Source organism: Acyrthosiphon pisum, chromosome X (assembly GCF_005508785.2).
Source record: "Acyrthosiphon pisum isolate AL4f chromosome X, pea_aphid_22Mar2018_4r6ur, whole genome shotgun sequence".
NCBI lineage: Eukaryota > Metazoa > Arthropoda > Insecta > Hemiptera > Aphididae > Acyrthosiphon > Acyrthosiphon pisum.
The window spans coordinates 42,385,173-42,408,840 of NC_042493.1; the positions used below are offsets into that span (position 1 = coordinate 42,385,173).

Consider the following 23,668-nt stretch of genomic DNA (forward strand, 5'->3'; position numbering starts at 1 on the left):
CCATGAGGCTGCGTTTAATAATTTTGCACTTGGAACGCAGTTTATAAATTGTTGGATTGAGCTCCTCTACTTAATAATTCCCAATTCGAGCACTGTTGAAATGTATAAATGTATATATTAATTTTTGCTTTGTAATGTAGTGTAAGTAATTACTTGGTGATTACAGACAGAAGAATGAATCTATTGAATATATTATTATAGAATACGAGTACTGAACTAAAATTATTAATAAACCATTTAAAAATGTAATAAATATACATTTGATCACAGATAACTTCAGTTAGTACCTCTAATTTGGGTAAATTTCACATTACTTATTCGAGCACATAATTCAAAAACTAAATTTAATTATTAAAATATAATAATTTATTTTATTTTGGTGATAAAGTACACTTTGTACAGTTAATTATATAAAACAATACATCTACATTGATTACAGTAATAAAAAAAATTATTATTGCTAAAAAAATAGTCAAATTTAGATATTATATTCAGATTACAATTTATTTTAATTATAATGAAAAAAAAAATTATATTATATATTATATAATAATAACATAATTTATATATATTAACAATAAGAACTACATTGGCCAAATGGTTTTCAATTTCAGTGCTTATCATTTTAAAACAATGTGGAAATGAATGCATTTTTTGTAATTTAAAAAATATAATTTAATATTATACACATTTACTAATAGAAAACCAAAATTATCAAACTGAACCGTAATAAAAAAACAACACTAAAACAAAGAAATTTCACCTATTATTTATTTTGTTGTACCATAATACTTATAATTAAAATAAAATTACTTGTCTGTTTAGATGTAAACTTTAAAATATTAAAAACAGGAATAAAATGAAGTTTTTTTAAACATTTATAAAAGGTTCTAATCTTGGGTTCCACTGTGTTTATGAATTGTATAAAACAATTGGCAACAAATTTTAAAGGGTGAAATCTCAACATTATTTTAGTGAACAATTTGGAATAATCAATTTTATGTTCTGAATCAATATATTTGTATAAGTTTTTATTTTTATAGTATCAAGCAATATAATTAGTTTAAATTGGTGGATCAGTGAAACTGAAGGGATGAATGAAAATAATGTAAAATAGTTATTTAAAAAATTATTGAATTACAAAAATTATATGTAGATTAAATTAATATAGGCAGATTTTAAATAATTAATTTAATTTAAAAATCTCAAATCTACTTCTGTAAAAACAAAATGTTTGGCTTCAGAATAATTTTATTTAATTATCAGAATGATTGTTTTATGGAGAATATAAACAAAAATATTTTAAAAGGTTGTTTACTAGTAGTCTTCATTTAAGATTTTCACAAAGATGCACAATGTTTATAGGAAATATTTTTCTCTGCACTATACCAAAATGTGACCTACTATATCATTATTTTGGTATATTATCCATCCTATATTATTAATTTTATATAATCAATCTACAAACATAACTAAATTAACGTAATAAACTAATCTTCATAATAATAGTAATATTTAAATAATTTTAATAGAATAATAATGCTTTATTTATACCAAAACATTTAAAACTCAATTTATTAATTATTTATATATTTAATGAACAATAATGTTGTCACTGTAATCAATTCTTATGTTAATTATAAGCTTGTAGGTCACTCATTGGTATAATGATTTTTCTGTATTTGTTCTAGTTTTGATTATATTAAAATTACTAATTTATGATGCATCAATATATTATTTTTTTACCCTCAATAAAATGCCTGACATTATTACCATGAATTTTAATTTTTTAACTTAGCCAATATTAATACAGGTATAATACTTAGCACAGAGTAAAACCAAATATCACTGGTACAATTTTTTTTCAATATTTTCAAATAAGAGAAATGTATAAAACAAAATAAGAGTTGTTATAAGAACTATGAAATGAATATGATTAAATTAAAAATTGGGTATTTATTAATATTTAGTTATGTCAATTATTTTAAAATTTAGAAAAAGTTTGTTTTTGCAATTTATTATTTAGTACAACATTTGTATAACTTTGGTTAACGTGTCCAATAAAAAATAAAATAAATGTAAGGAATGTCTTATGAATAAAAACCAAAGATCTATACTTTAATTTTGTTCCATATTGGTAACATTTTGGAAGCAGTTCAATAGGTTAACAGAATCATTTTGTACCAATTATAAAAATAAAACATAAAACATAAAACATTAAGAAGAATGACGGGTTTAATGATAAAATAATCTGTTACAGTACATAAATCAAAAAATTGTATAATAATATTATTCAAAGATCAATGAATACACTATAAAAACTAAAGATATTTCTTGTTAGGAGTGATGCCACATACGCACTTATTCTCTATCTTACAAATGAACACAGTAAACTTGGGTTCAGCTGTTCCAATTTTGTGTTGTTAGTTTTAATATTTAACACATAAATAAGTCAATATTATCAAACTTAAAGGTTATTAAAATTAACATTATCTATTTGTTGTCCTTTTTTTTAATATTTTAATTAAAAAAAAAAAATATGACTATGTAAAGAAAGTTAAAAAATGCTCAATACTTGCTTTTTTAAAAAAAATATAAGAAACTAAAAAAAATTCGCACCAATATTAAGACTAACAACTCAAAATTGGAACAAATTCGCCAAGTTGTAAGAAGGAGATCACAAATGCGGGCATGGTATCCTCTCTTAATTATAAATCAAGAAAAAATCTATATCTGTACAATTCGGAAAATATAATTTATTTTCAAAATAAAATAATGTTAAACCAAATGACATTTTAAGTTTCAGACCTCACAATATGTGCTCATATTGAAAAACACTTAAGTATTCAAGTGCACAAGGCATAGAAGAATGATCAATTGAGCACTTAAAATCTAATATTAATTATCCATAAAAATAAATAATTCATCTGTCAACAAAAAAAATTTACAACAAATCTATTTACAGCACATTTAAATTACAATAAGGTACCTGTTTATATTAAGAAATCTGGATCGCTATAGACGTTATCACTATCCTCAGAACTGCCACCACCTTTAGCTTTCTTTCGCTTATGATGATGTTTTTTAGGACGATCTGCTTTTTTTGATTTATGTGATCGATGATGATGATGAGAATGCTTGGACGATGGAGGTTTTGGAGGTATAATCGTCAATTTAGGAACCTTTGGTGTTGATTGCACATTGTTCTGTGTAACAACAAAAAATATAATTTCAGATCATTTCTACTTCAAGGTTAGTACAAAATAAATAAATAATATTGACAAAATATCATTCCCATAAAAAAAATTAAAAACAATTATCACACCGTTAACCAAACCGTTCTGTAAATAAAACTCAGTGTGGCTTGAATGCCCAATAGTGCATATGGTCACGTAATATATGGTCCTGTAAATTATCTATTACCGGACCTTTAAACTACAGATCAGAATATTGTTCGGTAACTTGCAGATCAATGAAATATCATTGACATTATTAATGTTATTGGGGTTTAATTTATTTTGTAATCGCGGTTATCAATAATTTAATATTTCTTTACACAACACTAGCAAAATTTAACACAATCGTTAAATTTATAGAACAAATAAATTACACGCCGGTAACAAATTCACAGACTGTTCTTTATGCAACCGGCCCTTATAATCATTACCAATAAACACAACAATTACGGCCGGTGTCAACAAAATTATAAGTTGCCTATATGTTTCCCCTTAAACAATAGTAACTTAGAGCTACCTTCATTTTATATTGAGGATTAAAATATTATATAAATGTTATTACTTGTTTTTGATATTCTGGTGATTCGTAAGACACATTAGAAACATCATTGTGGTTGGGCGTATTTGGAATTTGGGTAGGAGTGCTACCTACATGATTACTTGGTGTAGAAGGAATATTCTTTGAAGCTTTGGGAGTTACCGCATCTTCATTTCCTTCATCATCGGGATCAAGATTGATAATTAAATGTTTTAACTAGAAAAATAAAATATTATATAATAAACTTAATTTTTTTAATATTTCTAAACATACTTCTAAATAATAAGCAATCAATTCTGATTTAGCTTTTTGTAAGTCTTCGGTATTTATTTCTAATCCATATTTAAGCTTTTGTATTGTAGCTTTAGGGTTGAATTTTGAATTTGACTTTCTGTTTAAATTCTTATCATACATTTTACTAGATTCTGATGGTGAATATTGAGTGATTTTTCTATAATAAATGTTTTCAGTTATAAATAATCTATTTTTTAAAACACAATTCAAATAAGACTTACAAATCAGTTATCCCGTAAACAGTTTTCAGATATAGTTTGAGAACTAAAAGTAGAAGGCAACCTTGAGATTTAATAAGAACTTCTTGAAGAATTGTTATATCATCAGGTACTCTATCGACAAGTGTTCCTTCATCTTCATCTTCTTCGTCTTCAACAGCACCATCTACTTTATTAGATTGTACTGGTGCATTAGGATTCGGAAGAAGACCCTAAAAGTAAATAATTAAAATATTATTAACTTTAAAAAATCTTATACGTTTTATTTATATGGAAAGCATACTAAAATATTTAATAAAACCATGAATATTAGTTTATAATAAGGTATTATTTTAAAAAGATTGTACTAACCTCTCTAAAGTTTTGAAGCAAATTAGTTCCATTTACTGATATCATTGTATTAATGTGATGTATAATGAATAAAGGCTCATCTTGTGATTGAAATGGAAAATATGCTAAGTTATCGGCTAAGTATAGCATTTGAGCTAAATTTGTTTTCTATAAAAAAATAATAATACATACATGAAATGAAAAGTTTACTATTCAATTTAATTCATCAAAAAGCTGTTAACTTACGTATTGATCCTCAAATTGTTTTAAAATTGACAACACTAGAGCTCTACGTTGTTGTTTTGTTCTCAGTATAGAATAAAGACATCCATTTAAAGCACTAGGGATAGTATCATTTTCTTTTAAGCGAAATCCTCTAACCAATTCACCTTCAGTTTGTACCATGCTTTGTAACTCAAATGACAATTTAATTCCATTTAGTGTACCCATGTGTATAAATCCAGGATATTTCTTTTCTATCTCTTGCAAATGCTTATCAGCACGACTGCTAACTGATTTCTCTGTGTCGGTACTCATACATATAAGATAAGGCACAATCTATAAACAAAATATAAATATTATGAATTTTCCATAATTCTTTAATAAGGTTTATAATTTCTATACCTGAACAGGATGTACAAGACCTTGGGCTAAAATTAATTGAATAACTTTGAGTACAGCCTGCCGAACTTGAACACTAGTGTGTAAAAACGAATTTAATACTCCTTTGAGGTATAATTGAATAACTGTACTAGCCATTCCAGAAGAAACATCTCCCATTTCCTTTAAATTCTCTTTTTTAGACATTTTTGACCCTAAAAAAATTATGAACAACATTATCTTCTACATATTGTTTGCATTTCATTAAATCAAATAAAAAATGTTTAACTCCTACATTCTAAATCCTGTTTGATCATTCGTTTTTCTTCTTCTTCCAAGTATATTTCAATGTTATTCAAAATCTACACATAAATCATTTTATTTAAAATTGAATATAAAATATTGACAGATATTCTAAAATATAAAACTGGAATAATTTAAAGATATTTGAGGATTGTAATAACTAAATTTTAAATAAAATATTTCCAAAATGCATACTTGAGATTTCATTATATTTGGAACACTGTTATTTGACAAAATATCAAGATAAGTGTTCATAAGATCTTGACACAACATAAAATCATAATGCCTTATACATATCGATCCGATAGCTTTTAAAGCAAATAATTTAGTGTCATCTTCATTTGTATGCATGAAATATGACATTATGTCATACACTAAATCTCTGATATTTTCCTATTAAAATAAATGAAATAATTTTTTAAAAAATGTATTGCTTTAAAAAGTAAAAAAAAAACTTACTGGGTATGCATCACCATAAACATCTTTGTCGGTAAAATCAAAGAATCTTAACATTAAGCCAATTATATAGATTGAACGACGAAATATTGGCCGTAGTGGTATTAAACCTTGAGGATTTGTCTGTCTATCTTGATGTAACTTTTGAAAATTACTTAAGTATTCTGAAATAAATTACATAACAATTATATATCAAGAATAAAGAAGTTTAATTTGTTATTACTTTGTAAAGGTCAGGCAATATTATATATTAAATGAAAGCTTATAAAAATAAAATTTTTTTGATCTATGAGCTGCTAAGGAATGCATTCCAAGATCATAATATATATCTTGGACAAGTTTTTATTTATTTGTATGACATTTTTGTAAAAATAAACTATTTTAGTTGAGTTACTTTCATAATTTGTATTTGTCATTTAAACTTATCAATTGAAATTTATTTTTCATACTTTTAATAAATGGAATAACTATTAAAACAAAGTCGATACTACAAGTATTAACATATTAAATATTAATGAAAATATAAGGTTACATCATCAAAAATATATATATTCATAATATACTCTATTTAGAATAAGAAAGGTACAGGGCAGCAACTGGTTTTCGGTTCACCACCTGTCAACCACCTGGAACAAAGCCACCCCATGCGCACAAGTTGGTGGCCCAATACCTTTCATATTCTAAATAGAATATAGTTAAGTTTAACTTTTTTTAAATATCCAGATAAATTTAACACATGAACAGTTTATTGATTAAAAATTTAAATTAATACAGCAAATAATAAATTATACTTACTGTAATATATTCCAAAACAATCCCTGATAAGCTTAAAATTTCTTGTTACATTATTCACCACGGAACCAAGACACGAAATACAACTTAAAATCACAGTTTGATCATGCTTCATAATAAGTTTAACTGCGTCCTCTTCAAGTTGTGATAAAAATATTTCACTAGGGTGTTCTATTAACGGAACAACAAGTTCAAGTGTCCTTGCAACGCAACTAATAATTTGATAATCACCTTGTGTCTAAACAATTACATAAATAGTTAACAAATATATCAGGTACATCATATAATTCTTAACTATTTACCTGGCATTTTAAACTTAAATATGGCTGAAGAGTGAGAGAATGTGCAGCTAATAGTTGTGGTCGTATTTTAGCAAATAGATATAATGTAGTAAGACACGCAACAAGCTGCTGTGATGTACCTCCGCCACCTCCATCAAGTGTCACAACATTTTCCACTAAACAGTCTACAATTTGCTTACAAGCAGTAAGTAAAGCTTTTGGGGGTTCAGTAGATACTTTTGCTGTATCATCTTTATCTTCTTTAGGTTTAAACAAACTTAATAATAGTTGCTCAAACCATTCTAAGCCCAATTCTTTCGATGCTGCTACCACATCAGTTATGTTTAATACCTTCCTCAATAACATCTTTGTATCAAGAGAAGGTTTTTCTCGTACTGGAGTGAACCACATATTTTGAAAAACTTCCATGACTAATTTTTTAATGCCATCTTCATCATTTACACGTCGTATCATTTTTACACATATTTCTGGAATTTTTGGGTAGTCTGGACATTCAATACATATATCTTTCATTATTTTTATCACTCGTTTTCGTACACTCACACCGGTGTCCAATATTCGAGTAGACAACATGTCATAATATTTATCAATTAATTCTGGACGACTTAAAACAAACTTCCCGACTAAATCAACAGCAGCTTCTCTAACTGATGTCGAGTGATCTAGGAAAGAATGGCTTACACCCAACTGCATTTCTTTTAGGCCCAGAACACCAGGATCAACTTCAACAATCATTGTTAAACATTTCATAGCTTTTGTCCTTATATTTACCGAAGTTTCCATTAAAACCTTGATAATCTAAAATTATAAATTAAATATATTATATATTATATAGGTTAACATTGAATGTACACAAAAAATTTTCTTACATGCTTAAGGTAAGTATCAAAACTTTGAGAAAATGGTCTTTTAGAAGCTAAATATCTTGCTACTAGTTCAGCACTATCATAATCAATGAATGTATGCATAACTTGTGTAGGAGGATTAATTTTAGTTAGCAAATATTCTTTTCTCTGATCACACAGCCTTGAATTTTCGATAGCTTTATTTGCATCTATTCGTGATTCATTTTCTTTACTTGAATCACTACTTTCACCATCGTCTTCGTCATCTGAACCTTGAATAAAAAATGTAAAAATTACAAACAAATCTATTACTTTAAATTATGTAATACACACCAAATTTTTTTCGAGAGCGTTTTTCTTTCTTTCTTTTTGATAAAGAATCAGATGATATTCCTGCATCAGTATTATCTTGGTACCATTGAGCTAAATAGAAATGTCGTGCATGCCTTAATGCTGGTTCTGTAGAACTTTTAGCAGCCAAATAATCTAAAAGGACCATTTGCAAAAACTGAATTCTTTCCTCATCATCTTGAACTTCCTGAACTTCTTCCTGTAAATAATCATAATAATTAATTATAAACTACATACATTAAATGTATATATGGATGATGTTAGGGACTTAGGCATTATGAGATTGACAGGTTTCTTTAGCAAGGTGTTTGTGGTAGGGAAAATGCCAAAGGAGTAGACTAAGTATTGTTACCCATATTCAAGGGCAAGTAAGATGAACAAGAGTGTAGAAAATTGAACTTAAGATTCATAGTAATAGTAAAAAGATATTTTGGGAAAAGATGATATGAAAAAAAAATAAGATAAATCTTTGGTTTTTACAAATCTATCAGTTTAGGTGGAACCTGTATTTTGTATGAGGCAGATTGTAAAGCGGAAAGATAAAATAAAATTAAGTATATTTAAAACAAAGGACATACCAATAATAAAGTTCCAGTGGAGATATTGGGATGGACATGGATAAGAGAAAGGAGTAGGTACTGTATATGTGTATATTTGAAGTGTATTATATGAAAGAGTAAGTAGGTGTGGAGTGCTACAGAATATAGAATAAGAAATTAATATTTAAGGGATATACATTATACAGTGTAGGAGTTGCATTAATTATAAACAAAAAGAGGGAGACTAGGTTTGCATATGTTATGAGGATAGATGATTCAGGAGCAATGGAAGTTGTTATGGAAATTAATGTGAAAAAAAATTCAAAGGGAATAAAGACCAAAGAAATGAATAAAATTAATAGTCTCTCAATAGTGACATGGAATTAGCTGGTGTATGTAAGTAAAATATAGATTAAGAGATTTAGCTCTATAGTGATATAGGACGAGAGTGGGGAAATGAAGTTCCTCATTAGAAGAAGAAGAGGTAGAAGAAGACATACATCAACTATATTCTGTCCAGTGAAAAAAAACATACCATGGCCTGACAAAAATTGGTTTTTCTGTGTATCTCTACGTAACACCCTGCCATAGTGGAACCGGATACTGGTCTTGATGGCAGGGTGTCGAGTGGGAGTGTAGAATCAGTGTATTCTCTCGTTGGACAGAGTACACAAAAAAGTTAAAATATACGATAATAGTATCATTAATACATACCATTAAATTTCCATCTTCGTCCTTTAGTTCTTCTGTCCGTACATCCATAATTATGGAATCAATAGTTTTTAATCTTAATTGAGATGTAACAGAATCCTTTCTGAGTCTAGCTGCTACAACACCAAGATAGTCTAAGGAGGCTACTCTAAGAGACATATCTAAATTTTTGTTAACAAAATTGGCAACTAATAACCTCCCTAGTACACTAAGCATAAGTTCAGATGCCGGCCATTCTGGTTTATTCACAGTAGTCAGTAGATCTTGAATGAAGTTTTCAAATATTGGACGGTAATCAATTTCTTCACTTTTACTACTACATTTTGATAAAAACACATGCAAAAAACTTGATGCAGTTGAACGAGCAGTCTTGAATTTACTGACGATTAATGTATCAGGATCAAGCTAAAAAAAATAATAAATTACATAAATTATACAAAAACATATGTTGTTATAATCAAATATTTTAAAAATCATACATTTGACTGTTTATCCGCTAAATTAGGTGGAAGTACAACCATGCATTGAATTAATTGTAAGACAAGGGCTGACAACATTTGAATATACTCTTCAGAACTAATTCGAAATGATTTTAAGCTCCGCTTTGAACTTGGTAATCGTGCCATAGATGCAAGTATATCATCTAATAGTAATTTCCGATGTTTGTCATACTTTGTAAATATCTATTCAAATAAATATAAATTTAAAAAAATTATATTTAATCTTATTATAGATAATTTTTAAAATGTATGATCAGAATAATGTTATTGAAAAAAAAAAAAACAATTATATTTGTTGATAAAATATCTGTAATTCAATTTATTAAATTGTATTTACTGTTGTAACGAGCTTCAATGCAGAAAGTTGTAGTTCACTGATTTCTTCAACAAAAAATGGTGAAACTGCCATTGATGAAGTATGAAGAACAGCTGTATCAGTAAGAGTTTGAATTTGTAAAAGCTCAGCCAATAGTGAAACTACTTCTGCCAATTTGGTATATAGGGACTGAACATTTTTATCACGCACTTCTTTTGGATGAGCACGTTTTTTACGTGCACTTCCTGCATAAGAATCATTACTCTTATGTATCCTATAACAAACAAATGAATGACTGTTCTATGAATCAAATTCAAAACAAAATAATAACGATTTTATATGTACCGGTAGACAGGATCAAACGCTGGGTAAATTGTATTATGTAGTTGATACTTTGTGAACATGACCACTCTGTCAATAACATCTTCCATATAAACTTTTTTCTGCATTCTTGGCGAAGTTAACACATAGAGTGTAGTGAGGGATGCATCTACAGCTCGCATAACTCTTTCCATGGCTAACTCCATCCACAGTTTTCTTTCGCATTCATCATCTTCCTAAAAAAATAATTAACAAATTAATATGTTATAACAAGAAATTAAAAAATACTAATATTTCAACAGCTTATTTGCTTACTGGATCAGCTAATGGTGATACTTTTGCACCATCTCTAATATTTTTTTCAAGTATGCTTAAAATGCGAATTATTTTGTTTGATGGAATTGATTCCATAGCGCCTAATGTTTTAAGTTTAGCCGATTCACTACATAATTCTTGTAATACATATTTTGGTATTAAGGCTTCTGGCGGTATATCATTTTCCCCTATTAAAATAATCAATTTAAATTATAAACAACGGCTATTAATAAGTATATATTTTTATCAATTACCAAAATCTAGTAATGTATCAATTTCTTCAGTACTCTCAAATACTTTTTCTATGCATTTGTTGAACTTCTGATATGTATTAGTTTCCATTAGTTCTTCAACAGATAACTTTTCAACAATAGGTATGAATTTTCTTTCAATTTTTCTTAATTTAGGTTTTATAATACATTCATCTAAAATATTTTTAACAAAAATCAACATACAATTACTATTTTAAATGAAATATGCAAACATATTAAAAATATTTGATTAAAAATAGCATGCCATCATAAATATTAAGTACAGCTGTTTTAAGTCCATATTTATAAATACATAACTTAAACCATAATTACTTTCGTCAAAACTATTATTTTTGTCATTGACTTCAGATTGTTGTGCAGGTCTTTTTCGTCTTTTAACTCTTTCAGTTAATGATACTCCGAAGTCATTCGGATCAGCACTTTCATTTTCTACTTGTGATGGAAAACTTCTTTTATCTAATATTTAATAAACACATCAGACTTTCGGTTAAAAATATGTTACAAAAAGTATTCAGTTGTTCAAAATAAAAAGTTAGACTACGGTCTAAAAGATAGCACAGATATTTGGCCCATACTTTTGTGTAACACTTTTAACACTTTTCTTACACTATATGAAACACCACTCAAACACCCTCATCACTTAACTTCATACCTATGCTTTTCAGGACAACCCAGCCAGAAGCCTGAAACGCGAATGACCCAGAGATCTTCTCAACATACATCACACCTGATGTGCATATTATTCTTTCTCCCTAAAATGACCACCCATCCATGTCCAGGATTTTCTAATGTAAAACTCTTATTAAGTCTTTTTTTTTCTTTCACCGCCTCATTTTATATTCATTATCACCCATATACTTATTGTATAGATTGTACATTTTCAAGTAACAAAATAAAAAAAATAAAAATTATTAAAAATTGTATGTAACCTTGATTTGTAATTGATGGTCTTTCTGCGAGGGCTAACCCAAAATCATTATCTTCTGTCAATTCTTCCATATTTATTATATTTTTTTTGTTCACAACTAAAATAAATAATTAAAAAAATTTAGGTAACAATTGCCTTTATTTACAGCATGAAAATAAATACCATGTTGACTCAGATCAATTCGAGTTAATGAAATTGTTGGTTGATTTAAGAAAACATCGTAATTATTTGTTATTTGAGAAAATTGACGTTCCAAGTTTTGAACATTTATTTTATCATTTTCTGTAATCTCAACATCTCCTAATATTTTATCTGTATAAAAAAAATAAACTCAATTACTAAGAAAAAGTAAAAGATAAAAATTAATTTACCATCTTCATCGTCTAACATCAATCTGGATAATTTTGCAGGAGGTGTTCGAACTATTACAGGTTGTTGTTGAGGAGGAAGTTCGTTTAAAATCTCAGATTGCTGTAGTAGTTCATTATGTGACAAATCATGTTGATCGATCAATGCTGTTTCAAAACTATTAATGTCATTGAGTTCATGTACAGTTTTGGTTTCAATATTTTTTTCTTTCTCTGATAAAGAAAAATTACAATTTAGATTTGAATAAATTAAATTTAAAAAATATGACTATATAATTCTAACTTGTAGCTTATCAGCTACTTTTTGGACAGTTATAAAAACCCGCAGATGCATAAAATCGGGTTTCTACTTATTATTAAAAAAAATTGATTTCTTTGTAGTCATAATATATATTTTATTACAATACGTAATATTTAAGGTACGTTTTCCTAGCATCCAGTCCGGACATTAACTTAATAAGAGGGTGTTCTAATGTTTGACACTTCAGGGAAACCATACCTATAGGTTTACTTTTAATTATTTGCAATGTAAAAGACTATATACTCTGTAATTAATATAATTAATAAGATACAAAAGAATTTTTGTACATGAATACAATAGTATCAGATGTTAGAATAAAATATTTATTAAAAATTGGAAGTCTTAAAATATAGTTGCAAAATAATTCAAATACTATCTGAAATCATCAAATCTAATATTACCGGTTTTCAAGGAGTTTTATGATGAATGTTAAGTATAAGATTTATTTTAATTACAAATTTTAACTATTCCAGAAAAACACAGGCATTTTTACAAATATTTAGACCTGATGAACAATCATGTTTTGGAAAGTATTTTATACGAAATCAGCTCCCTCACCAAATAAAAATGAGTCTTAATTTCATTTAAAATCAGAGATCTGGACATTTCCAATGGCAAGGAATTAACAACAACTAAAAATATTCATAACTGAACATTTATTTAAAAGAATTAATAGTATTCAAAAGAAAATAATTAAATGATTTAGATAAAATAATTTAAAAAACAAAATAAAATGTATAGAACAATGTATTATTTTAGTAAAACAAAAAAATTATGATATTTTATCTAAATAAATAATAATAAATAAATATATATAAATTATTACCTTGCTGTTGTTGAAATATTGGCGGTGGTCCTTTAAATACGTTAGCATTTTGATGTAATATTGCTTTAAGGAGTTCAGGTATGTTTTGTTGATTGTTATAATGTTCTGTGTACATATATTTGTCTTTTAATTGTCTAAAAAAAATAGAAAACATCATTAATATAATATAATTACTATGTGCTAATACATAATATCTAATACTTACATATGGTCTGATGAAGTATTTATTAACGACTGAATTAGTTGTGGTACCAAAGCATCATCTCGAAGGCTAAGTAAAATATCTGCTTCTTCGGCTACACGGGGATGAAATAGTAAAGATTTATTACCTAATGTTTGAGGCATAGGTGAAGGCAGTGGCATTTCAGGTAACACTGTAAATTAATCAAAATTTTGAATAAGTATTAAATATAAATATATTTTTTTTACATAATAAAATAATTATTTTATTTTCTTATAAAATATTATATACCTATTACACATAATATTATGTACATTTTTTTAAATAAAAATAAAGTATACTATATAAACGTTCGAAAAATTAAATGATAAGACTCGTTAGCATCAGCATGAGCATCTAAGTAAAATTTCTATTGAAAACAATTCTAAAAGTTTCATAAATGTACTGAACTTTTAAGATATAATAAATATTATTAATTTGTATTTTGTCCTTTGAAGAAACATATTTCTAAAAATTTTAGGTTGAACTACAATTTTATTTATGTTAAAATATTTATGTATTATAAATTAATTAAATTAACTGATTTTATTTATATATTATTGTTTAAGAGAACGCCATACCCACATGCGTTTTCTCCGTCTTAGAAACGTAAAACATAGCAAATTGTATGTTCTGGTTGATAAATAAATATTGAATATAGAATTACCAAATTTAGAAGTAAGAATATAATCTGGTCGATGACATAGGTTTTTGTTTATATTTAAATTTTAAAGCAAGTTATAAGCGTTTATAAATAGTAAATTATTGGTACATTTTAAAATGCTCATAACTCGCTTTAAAACTCAAATAAAACTGATGTTATAGACTAGAAAAATCCTCGAGAGATTGTCAATTTTATAAACACCTTTATTATTATGGTATAGAATTGATAAAAGTATAAGTACAGATTAATAAATAATAATAACAATGTACATTATATACGGGGCATGTGTATGAATATAATTTACTTTCCAATAATTAATAAAAACATAAGTTGATGATGACATCAATAAGCTTGTTATAAAATAGAGACTTGTGTGACTAAGATACTCGATACAACTAATCATTCTGTCATGATTTGTTCAGCCACGGAAATAGCTCAGTTAGTGTTTAAATAGTATTGTAAATAACTATTAACAATATTTTATTAATTTACTAAAGTTTTTATTATAATCCTAGTATTTTTTTTTATTCTAATACCTACATTCTACACCTACACTTCACTAAATTTCAACCAAAAGAACTTATATAATTTAAAAATATAAAAGTAATTTATTTCATATTAAATTTATCCTTTTTAACTTTATATCAAAGTTACTCTATCTGTATACCTCCAAATTTAACTGATATAGAACTAATAAATGCACACTAAGTATTGAATAAATTACTCTTATCATTCTCAGTTAAACAAACCACATACAGTTAGAATAGTTGTAACATATTAGTTACCTTAAAATCAACGCATCAATTATTGTATCAATATTTTCGATAAATTCATATAAAAAACAATATCATTTCTAGATAGTACAAAATAAAAAATGATAAACATTTTTTTTTTTTTAGGCCTTACTTAATTTACGTTAAGTGGCTAACTGACCTAATACAAGTTAATAAGAAGAAAATCCATCTAATTTAATACTTACAATCTGTTAAACTTGAAATGCCAGCCAGGGTTGTTATAGGTACACTAGGAATTTCCCCGTTCATTGCTATGGTCCTTTGATGACCATCGTTGTACCCTACTTTCAAGTCATATTGCCTGAAAAATTTTAAAGTATTAATTTTAACAATTAAAATATAATGTTTGATTTCTCAGTTTAAATTATAAATAACTTATATGTATGTTTTGTTTAATGTTAACTAATAATTTGAAGATTTCTTATTAGATATTTAAGGCTTTATAATATTAGGTTAAATAAAATGTTAATATTTAATAAATAATAAAAATATAAAAGCAACTTAAAAAAAAAGCAGTAGGTAATTCAATAAATAAAACAACAGTACAATAATTCTGGTAGGTAAAATGTTAACCATATACGTATTTTATATTCAACTGTATACCCAAATACTAACACAAATATTTCAAATACAATTTGCTTTCAAGCAAAATAATAAATAAACCATTTAATTAATTATACCAATTATTTACTCATTAATTTAAAAAAAAAATAATAATTTAATTAATTGTAAGGAATTTATAGTATGTAAAACAATAATTTAAAATACTTCAAAATGTATAGCATATCACAAATACAATAATTGTTTAAATTGTAGAACAACTCTATAAAATTTTTTGAATTAGTTATTATCGAGGTTATTATGGATAAAAAACTTTTGTGATTATATTATATAACTAACTATATAAGTTCACTTATTACAACTTTACATTATTTTAATTACTACAATATTATATTTATTATTACTAAAAATATTTATTGTTTAAAGTTTTCAGTAAAATGTCAGTTTTTCAAAGTTGAAAAAAAACTAGATAAATAAACATAAAAAAATTTTAATCTTATGAAATTGAACAATATTATTTTGTTACCTACTCTTTAAATGTTGTTTGATAAACCATAAGATTATGCTCAACTATTTACACTAGGAAACGTCTTGAATAATACATCATGAAATAATAAAATTGAATGTTATTAACCAGCATTAATAATGAATATTTATTTCTTACATTGTTTTATTTTTGCATTTAAAGACTATGAATAAATGTATGAAGTACCTACTTAACTGTTCTAGTTTAGTGTCAATACAATTTGAAAGCAAACATGAATAAATAAAAATCATTTTAAAATGTAATATCATGTACCAATAAAAAAAAAAAATATTTTTAATAAAAAAAAATATACCTTTCTTCACTTTTGAACCGACGACCCTAGAAGAACTGTTCCCACCCAGCTTTCCAGGAGCCAATAAAAAATAAACCTACAGAAAAACAGATTTTTCTATATTTAATTAAGACTTAAATGTATAGCATAGGTACCTAATTTAATTCAAATAAATATAATAAAAGTATTAAATACGTAGAATTTATACCTAAATAAAATGTGAATTTTTAAATAAATACACAATGTTAAGATAATATGTTCTATTTATCTCAATAAATGAAAAAAAGATTCTATATATATATATATCTATAAAACTGCAAGAAGTGTACTTACAAAATATTTATAGTTATAGTTAATTTATAGTTACTTTAAATTAATGAAACTGGCATCTTAAATGTGGAATATATTAGGCATATATTACTTCTGAACATAATACATTTATAACTTAATTTGTGAATTAAATACCATATAATATGTATGGGTATTAAGTATTCTAAACTAAATTAGTTAAACATTATATTTGTGGAAGGAGGAGGAATAAATAAAATATTTATTAATAAAAAAAAACATAAGCATAGGTTTATAATAGGTATGTAGGTACATAATTATTTTAAATAATTAAAAATTCATAATTAATGGAGTTTCAGCAATGGTTTTGGTCAATTTAGTATAAAAAAAATATTAATAATAAACAAAAAGGTGGAGTATCAAATTTTTTTCCATGAAATGCCAAATACCCAAACCCCTATCACACAATTACTGTATTGCCGGAACTCCACAAGTATACAGCTGTAATATAAGTACCAAGATATTTTTAGACCAAAATACTTGAATATTATTATCATGACCACTATAGACATTATAGAATATTGCTAGATTCTCAAATTATGGCCTGCTGGCCACATCTAGCCTACCGACATATTTTTACTATCCCACTAACTGCAGTGATCCAAAAATGAACTATTAAGAGTACATAGCACCTTCATGACGTGTCTCTCGGTCTTACAAATGTACAACATAGCAAAAACTGTTTTGCATAGGAAAGAACCTTGAACGCTACAGTCATAACTAAGAAACAAAATGTTCACCACATAAAAAAGAAAACTTTGGCTGTGCAAAGCCAAAGTTCTCCTTTATACGTGGTGATAATATTGTTTCTTAGTTATGACTGTCAGTTCATTCCCACGTCAAGTGTTTAAGACGGAGACAAAGAGATGCAGGTGCGACGCCCTCTTAATATTACCTTATTTGTATAAAATATAATACAAATTATAGTTCAATATTCAAAATAAAAATAAACTACAAAACAGACAAGTTCAAGTAAAATACAGTACATTAAATTGTATTACTCTTTAGCACTTATTGGTTATGTCCAATGCATTTTTAAATTCTATAAAAATTAGATTGTAAATATGATTATATTATACGATTTGGCACACAAGGAGCTATTTATTTTTATATGGTCCTAGAGTAAGTAGGTAGTGTAAATATTTTGCATATTCAGCAATCTTATTTGTTTGGAAAAACAATATATATATTTTTAGGTTGTCAATTGTATTACATATTATGAACATTGTTATTTTTATTTTAAGCCTACTAAATTGTTTATATATAAATGCTATGTACCAATTGTGAAGTAAATTAAAAACTAAAATTTATTTCATCCTGTTAAAAATAATTAGAATCTCAAAGGTAACCTACCTACCTTATTACTGAAAATAATGAATAGGTACTCAAAGTAGCCTGTATTGAATATTGTGTAAAGCCTATACAGTATTAGAACATCAAAGGAAGGTATGGGACGCAAAATTTTTGTTGTTAGTATTATAAAAGTTTATAAACATTAATTAAAATATATATACCACATAAATGTAAATACTTATCTAATTATAACTAAAAAATGGTATATAAAAAAATGTTCATAATTGTGTTTTATATTCTAGTTGTAGTGTTATACATAGGTAATTTTTTTTAAGAATAATGCTACACAGACATTGTTATGAACCAAGGCCATCTGTGGGGGGTCCAGGGGATCTGAAATTTCTTTAAGATGACTTATTTTTAACCAATAATCAAAACCTAAGTTCAATAAAATCACAATATACATGGTTTAGACCCCCCCCATTCACAAAAAAAAATGTCTAGATACGGCCTTGTTATGAACTATTTATTATTTTTATAATTATAACTTGGTACACAAACAATCCGTCCTCGTCAATCATTAAGTTGGACATTTAGCTTCCAGGAGTTATAAGACATTATTACTTATTTAGCAATACCTAGTATACTTATATTATTTAAAAATTAAATTTGATAATAAAAATTAAATTATAGGTAATAATTTATTTTATATTTTTAATACAAATTATACTGACATTTTACGTTATATAAAAAGAATTGAAATTTTAAAATTAAAAAAAAATACCTAGAGATTTAAATTTGGTGATTTAAAATACCGAGGGACCAAACGACATATCTTAATAATTAACAGGGCAAAACGTCTATAGACTGTTTTTTTCTTTGACGACGGAGACAAATCGTCCGCGATTAATTTTCATTGTCTCTAAATATATATGAATTATCCAGTAATTCATTCAAGTTTCCCAGTTAAAGTTTGGAATATTATTTTTAAGTTCTAGTTCCATAACTACCTTAAATTTTAAAACTATTTTCACTTTTAGACTTTTGTAAAGTTAAAATATTTCAATTAACTACTAAGCAAAAGTACCGTAAAAACCAATATATTAGTCTTGAGAATAATGTAGTTTTGTATTTTTAAAGTACACATTTATCCCGCATTTATTATTTGTTAGTTTATTTGATTTAGTATAAAACATATTCACCTTTATAGTTTTTTAGACGAAGAATGTAATGAAATATGATTTAAAAGTATTATTTGCTAATTATAAGAATAAAAGTTAAATTTATGTTATAACTTACCAATATAAGCGGTTTATACTTTTATTTACTAAACATAAACACTGTAAGTAAATTTTACTAATATAATACAGACAAATAATAACCAGAACAAAAGTCAAATTATTATTTTATCTTAATATATTGACCATAATAAAATAATAAACTTTCCAAATAATAATGAAGATAACAATTTAGAAACTATTAATATGTTAGGTAATAATGCCGTAACTCGGATAGAAGATGGTGTTATGCGCAAACGCCATATCTATAAACATATTAAGGGTGTTTAATGTTTAAGCTTAGTAAGTGTAAAATGCACCGTTCTTGCTACGTACTTCTAATTTTTTTTGTTACCTACACCATTTTCAAAGAATGATAATTGAGTTTATAGCCTATTCAATTTAATTTCAGGGGTATTTTTTATACACTGTGTAAAGCTGATAAACCTATCAGATGCCGTATCTAACTCATTTTAAAATTATTTTCGTTTCAGCCCTCTTTCTTAGCAGGGTAGAATAAGTTTAATTGTTAAGTCATAATTTATCAACAATAGGTACCTGTGTAACATTATACATTATAGCAACTGTTTTATTTATTTTATAATTTTTGATAAACTGTCTTTGCTGTAGGTAGTAAATTTATATTATATCATGTTAAAAGTTAGAAGGAGAACATTGTATTAGCTATTGTATTCAATTATATTCACTTATAAAGAGTTTAATATAAGAGTTTCCATAAAAAGAGAAAATTGTTACATTAATTTATTAAAATATAATTAAATAATGTCTCATTATTCTATTCTTTTAATCAGAGATCCTTATTTTACCTACATTATTTTATAACATTCTTATATTATTTTACAAAAAGTAGTAAAAATAATAGTAGTTTAAATGAGTAGTAATAATGAGATACTCTGATAAAGGTCGTTAAGAAAATATTTTGATGAGTACTTAAATGATTGCACGTTTCAAATGTTAAGTACCTACCTATGACCGAGTAAAACAGAAAAAAAAATTTAAGTACTTGTTGAAAAATTATATAAAATAAACGAGTCGGACTCGTGCACGAAGGGTTCCGTACCATCATCAGCTATAAACATATTGGCAAAACTGCTTATATAATATATTCTAGAATTTATAGTATTTCTTGTTATAGCGGCAACAGAAATAAATAATCTGTGAAAATTTCAACTTTCTAACTTTCATGTTTCATGAGATACAGCTTGATGGCAGCAGGACGTACGGACGGACGAACAGACAGCGGAGCCTTAGTAATAGGGTCCCATTTTACCGTACGGAACCCTAAAAATTAAAAAATAATAATTATAAATATTCATATTTGAAACACATTATTTTTATCTACCGTCTTATCTAAATATTTGTACTACGTAGATTGTTGATAATTGCTACTTCCTAATGCAATGGTAACTCAAATCTGAAATAATTTCTCATTAAGTTATTATGTGTACATATTATTACCTAATAAAATTAGTATAAGAAATAGTGAATTAGTAGTAAGTTAAACTACAAAGTTAAAATATGCTGCTTAATGGATGCTGTTATCTTATTAGATAAAATACCTATTTATTTTTTTAACTTAACGTACTTCATTTAGTCTCCATAAACAAAAACAAAGAATATATCAATAACTAATAAGGAATGCCCAATGTACATTGATACTCCCGTAGCTATGTTCAAAGTCAGATAGTAACACCGCTCTAGAAACATAGGATTCTATCCCTAGGACACAGAACATATCTAACATACCGAATGTTATTCGATGTTGACGTGCTGTCCATTGATCGCCAATGCGAATATATGCGAGACAATATTAAAATGTCAAGATGATTCGTTACTACTGACGGATACGTCAAGAGCCCTTTGGTTGACATACATGTATCACGAAAACGAAACCGTAACAACGATAGTATTAGAACTACCTAACAATAATATTTATTAAACCGAACTGGCGCGCGATCACTATCGCAGAAAACCTAGTCAGTGTCACTCACGATCGTGAGCGCGCGCACGCACGCACGCGACGTCATTGTTGACGTTATTTGCCGACGACGGACGATAAAAAATTAATCATAATAGGAACAGGACCACCGTAGAATAATTAAGAATAAATATATTATCGACGCGAACGACGTTTTTTACTCACAGGTTGCTGTTGTTGTGCGTCGATCTGTACATTAAACGAAAATAATATGCAGACTTTTATCGGGGGTGGCAGACGGTGTTTGTCACTACCGAGTGCGAAGATGGCATCCGACGGCGGAAGGTGCGTCGCGCGTCCGCGGTTTCAGCAGTGGTCGTCTTCTTTGTCGTTGCTGTTGGCGCAGCGGTCGTACTACCACGGACGGTTCGTGTTGCGGGCGACTGACCGTCGTGAACGTTACCTTCATCACACGCGAAAACCCGCGGTACCGCCGTCCCCTTACGGCCTCCGACGTTCGGTTTGTGTTTTCCGCGAGTCTCTTGAGAATACCGCGGTCGTGGTCGTCGTCGTCGTCGTCGCCGCCGCCACTGTCGTTATCGCCGATGTCGTCACTGTTGCGGTGATGGCACGCTTCGTAGTCGTTGGTTCCGGCGGCGGCTGCTGCTGCTTCTGTGTTGACGGACGGACGCGGAACCAGTACTGGAAAACTGCAGTCGCGACCAATCGCAGACGCCGTTCATATTATTATTACTATTATTGTTATTACTATTATTATTATTATCACCAAAACAACAATAACGGAGAAGAGAGAACAAACAAATGGAACGAAATAAAAATAAAATCTAAAAAAAAAACTCACTACGACGAGACAATTACGACACGAGACGCATAATATTGTTTATTATTATAATTAATATTATAATAGACACGCGATAATGTACACAAAAATATTATTTTATTATTATGTTGTTACATGTACGCATTCGATTTATGGTGTACGTGTATATACATAATAATATTATAATATGTAGGTAATAATATAACTTATAAGTATATATGTATACTGATTTATATGTATTTATATAATTACATATGTGCGGGACGCAGGTATGTGCACATATATAACATATATTGTGTATATATATGAAGTATAAACAAAGTATATGCACAGTACCGTTCACGCACACGCACAGGCAAATACACGTCACACACGCACACGCACTCAAACGCTCACGCACACACACTCACACACGCGCGCGCGGGACAGGCGTTAACGTACGGGAACGCGCACACAGCCACACGGAATCAATCGTTTGATTAGTAGTAGTGGTAGTCGCCACTCGCCAGACAGAAGCGAAACGGGGGTGAAAGAGAAAAACGTAATGTGGGAAAAAAAACAGCACCCACCGTTCGCCGATCGACCGATGCGACCGTTCGCCCGTGCGTCGGGATACGGGCGCACGGAACGTTCCGCGCGACCGTTGCGCACCGCTCGCCGCCCCGTCCGCCTTCCCACCGACGCACAAAGCCGATGGAGTCGTTTCGCGTCCGCCGGAAAGTGCTCCCCGCCCGCCCATCGGTCGTCGGTACCACTGTTGTCCGCCAGGTGTCGCGGCGTGTGAGTCCACTCGCCCGCCGGAGACGCGCATGTACAAAAATTACGGCTCCGTACCGAAGAACATTATTATTATTATTATCATCACCGATACGTGTAATGATATTGTTAAAGAGTAATAATATTGTTCAGTGGTAATAGGTTAGACATTAGTCCATTGACGTCAGATAAAATACATCAGAGTCATCGGGTCATTGCTATCCAAAAATATACCTGGTGCCTACCTACCTATATATTTTGTTTAATATAATTTAAGCTACCTCTCTATGATTACAATAAATGTATAGCGTTGTACCTATGCAATAGACTTGGTAAAATTTAAAATACAACATTAATAATTGTTTTATTTTATTAATAATATAATGTTCCTACTATAATAGCTTGTAATCTTATCTTGTAACACAGTTGAACATAGGCCATAGCCCGCGTCTTGAAACAAAGTTTTCGTCGACAATAATATATTATATAATAAGC

The 23,668-nt window shown here is 27.9% G+C and overlaps 1 protein-coding gene across 4 annotated transcripts; it reads right to left on the minus strand.

Annotated features, from left to right (window-relative positions):
- Nucleotides 1-2,264: 2,264 nt before the first annotated feature.
- Nucleotides 2,265-22,892, minus strand: LOC100164947 (nipped-B-like protein A). 4 transcript variants are annotated; one of them, XM_001951339.5, is made up of 29 exons: nt 21,802-22,890; nt 16,741-16,816; nt 15,526-15,641; nt 13,868-14,036; nt 13,663-13,796; nt 12,539-12,748; nt 12,330-12,479; nt 12,169-12,264; nt 11,552-11,695; nt 11,222-11,392; nt 10,968-11,155; nt 10,677-10,888; nt 10,353-10,605; nt 9,995-10,198; nt 9,519-9,920; nt 8,248-8,464; nt 7,939-8,186; nt 7,070-7,867; nt 6,771-7,005; nt 5,979-6,139; nt 5,715-5,912; nt 5,512-5,578; nt 5,241-5,431; nt 4,863-5,174; nt 4,638-4,784; nt 4,290-4,498; nt 4,048-4,225; nt 3,799-3,990; nt 2,265-3,206 (listed from the first exon to the last, which is right to left on the minus strand). In XM_001951339.5, the coding sequence occupies exons 3-29, from the start codon at nt 15,587-15,589 to the stop codon at nt 2,994-2,996; spliced, it is 5,763 nt and encodes a 1,920-aa protein (XP_001951374.2). In that variant the 5' UTR covers nt 15,590-15,641; nt 16,741-16,816; nt 21,802-22,890; the 3' UTR covers nt 2,265-2,993. The 4 variants fall into 4 exon arrangements, with proteins under 4 accessions (XP_001951374.2, XP_029342095.1, XP_016660422.1 ...); XM_029486235.1 differs by lacking the exon at nt 21,802-22,890 and adding an exon at nt 21,405-21,697; XM_016804933.2 differs by lacking the exon at nt 16,741-16,816 and having other exon boundaries at nt 7,939-8,180; nt 21,802-22,892.
- Between the last annotated feature and the right edge of the window lie 776 nt (nt 22,893-23,668).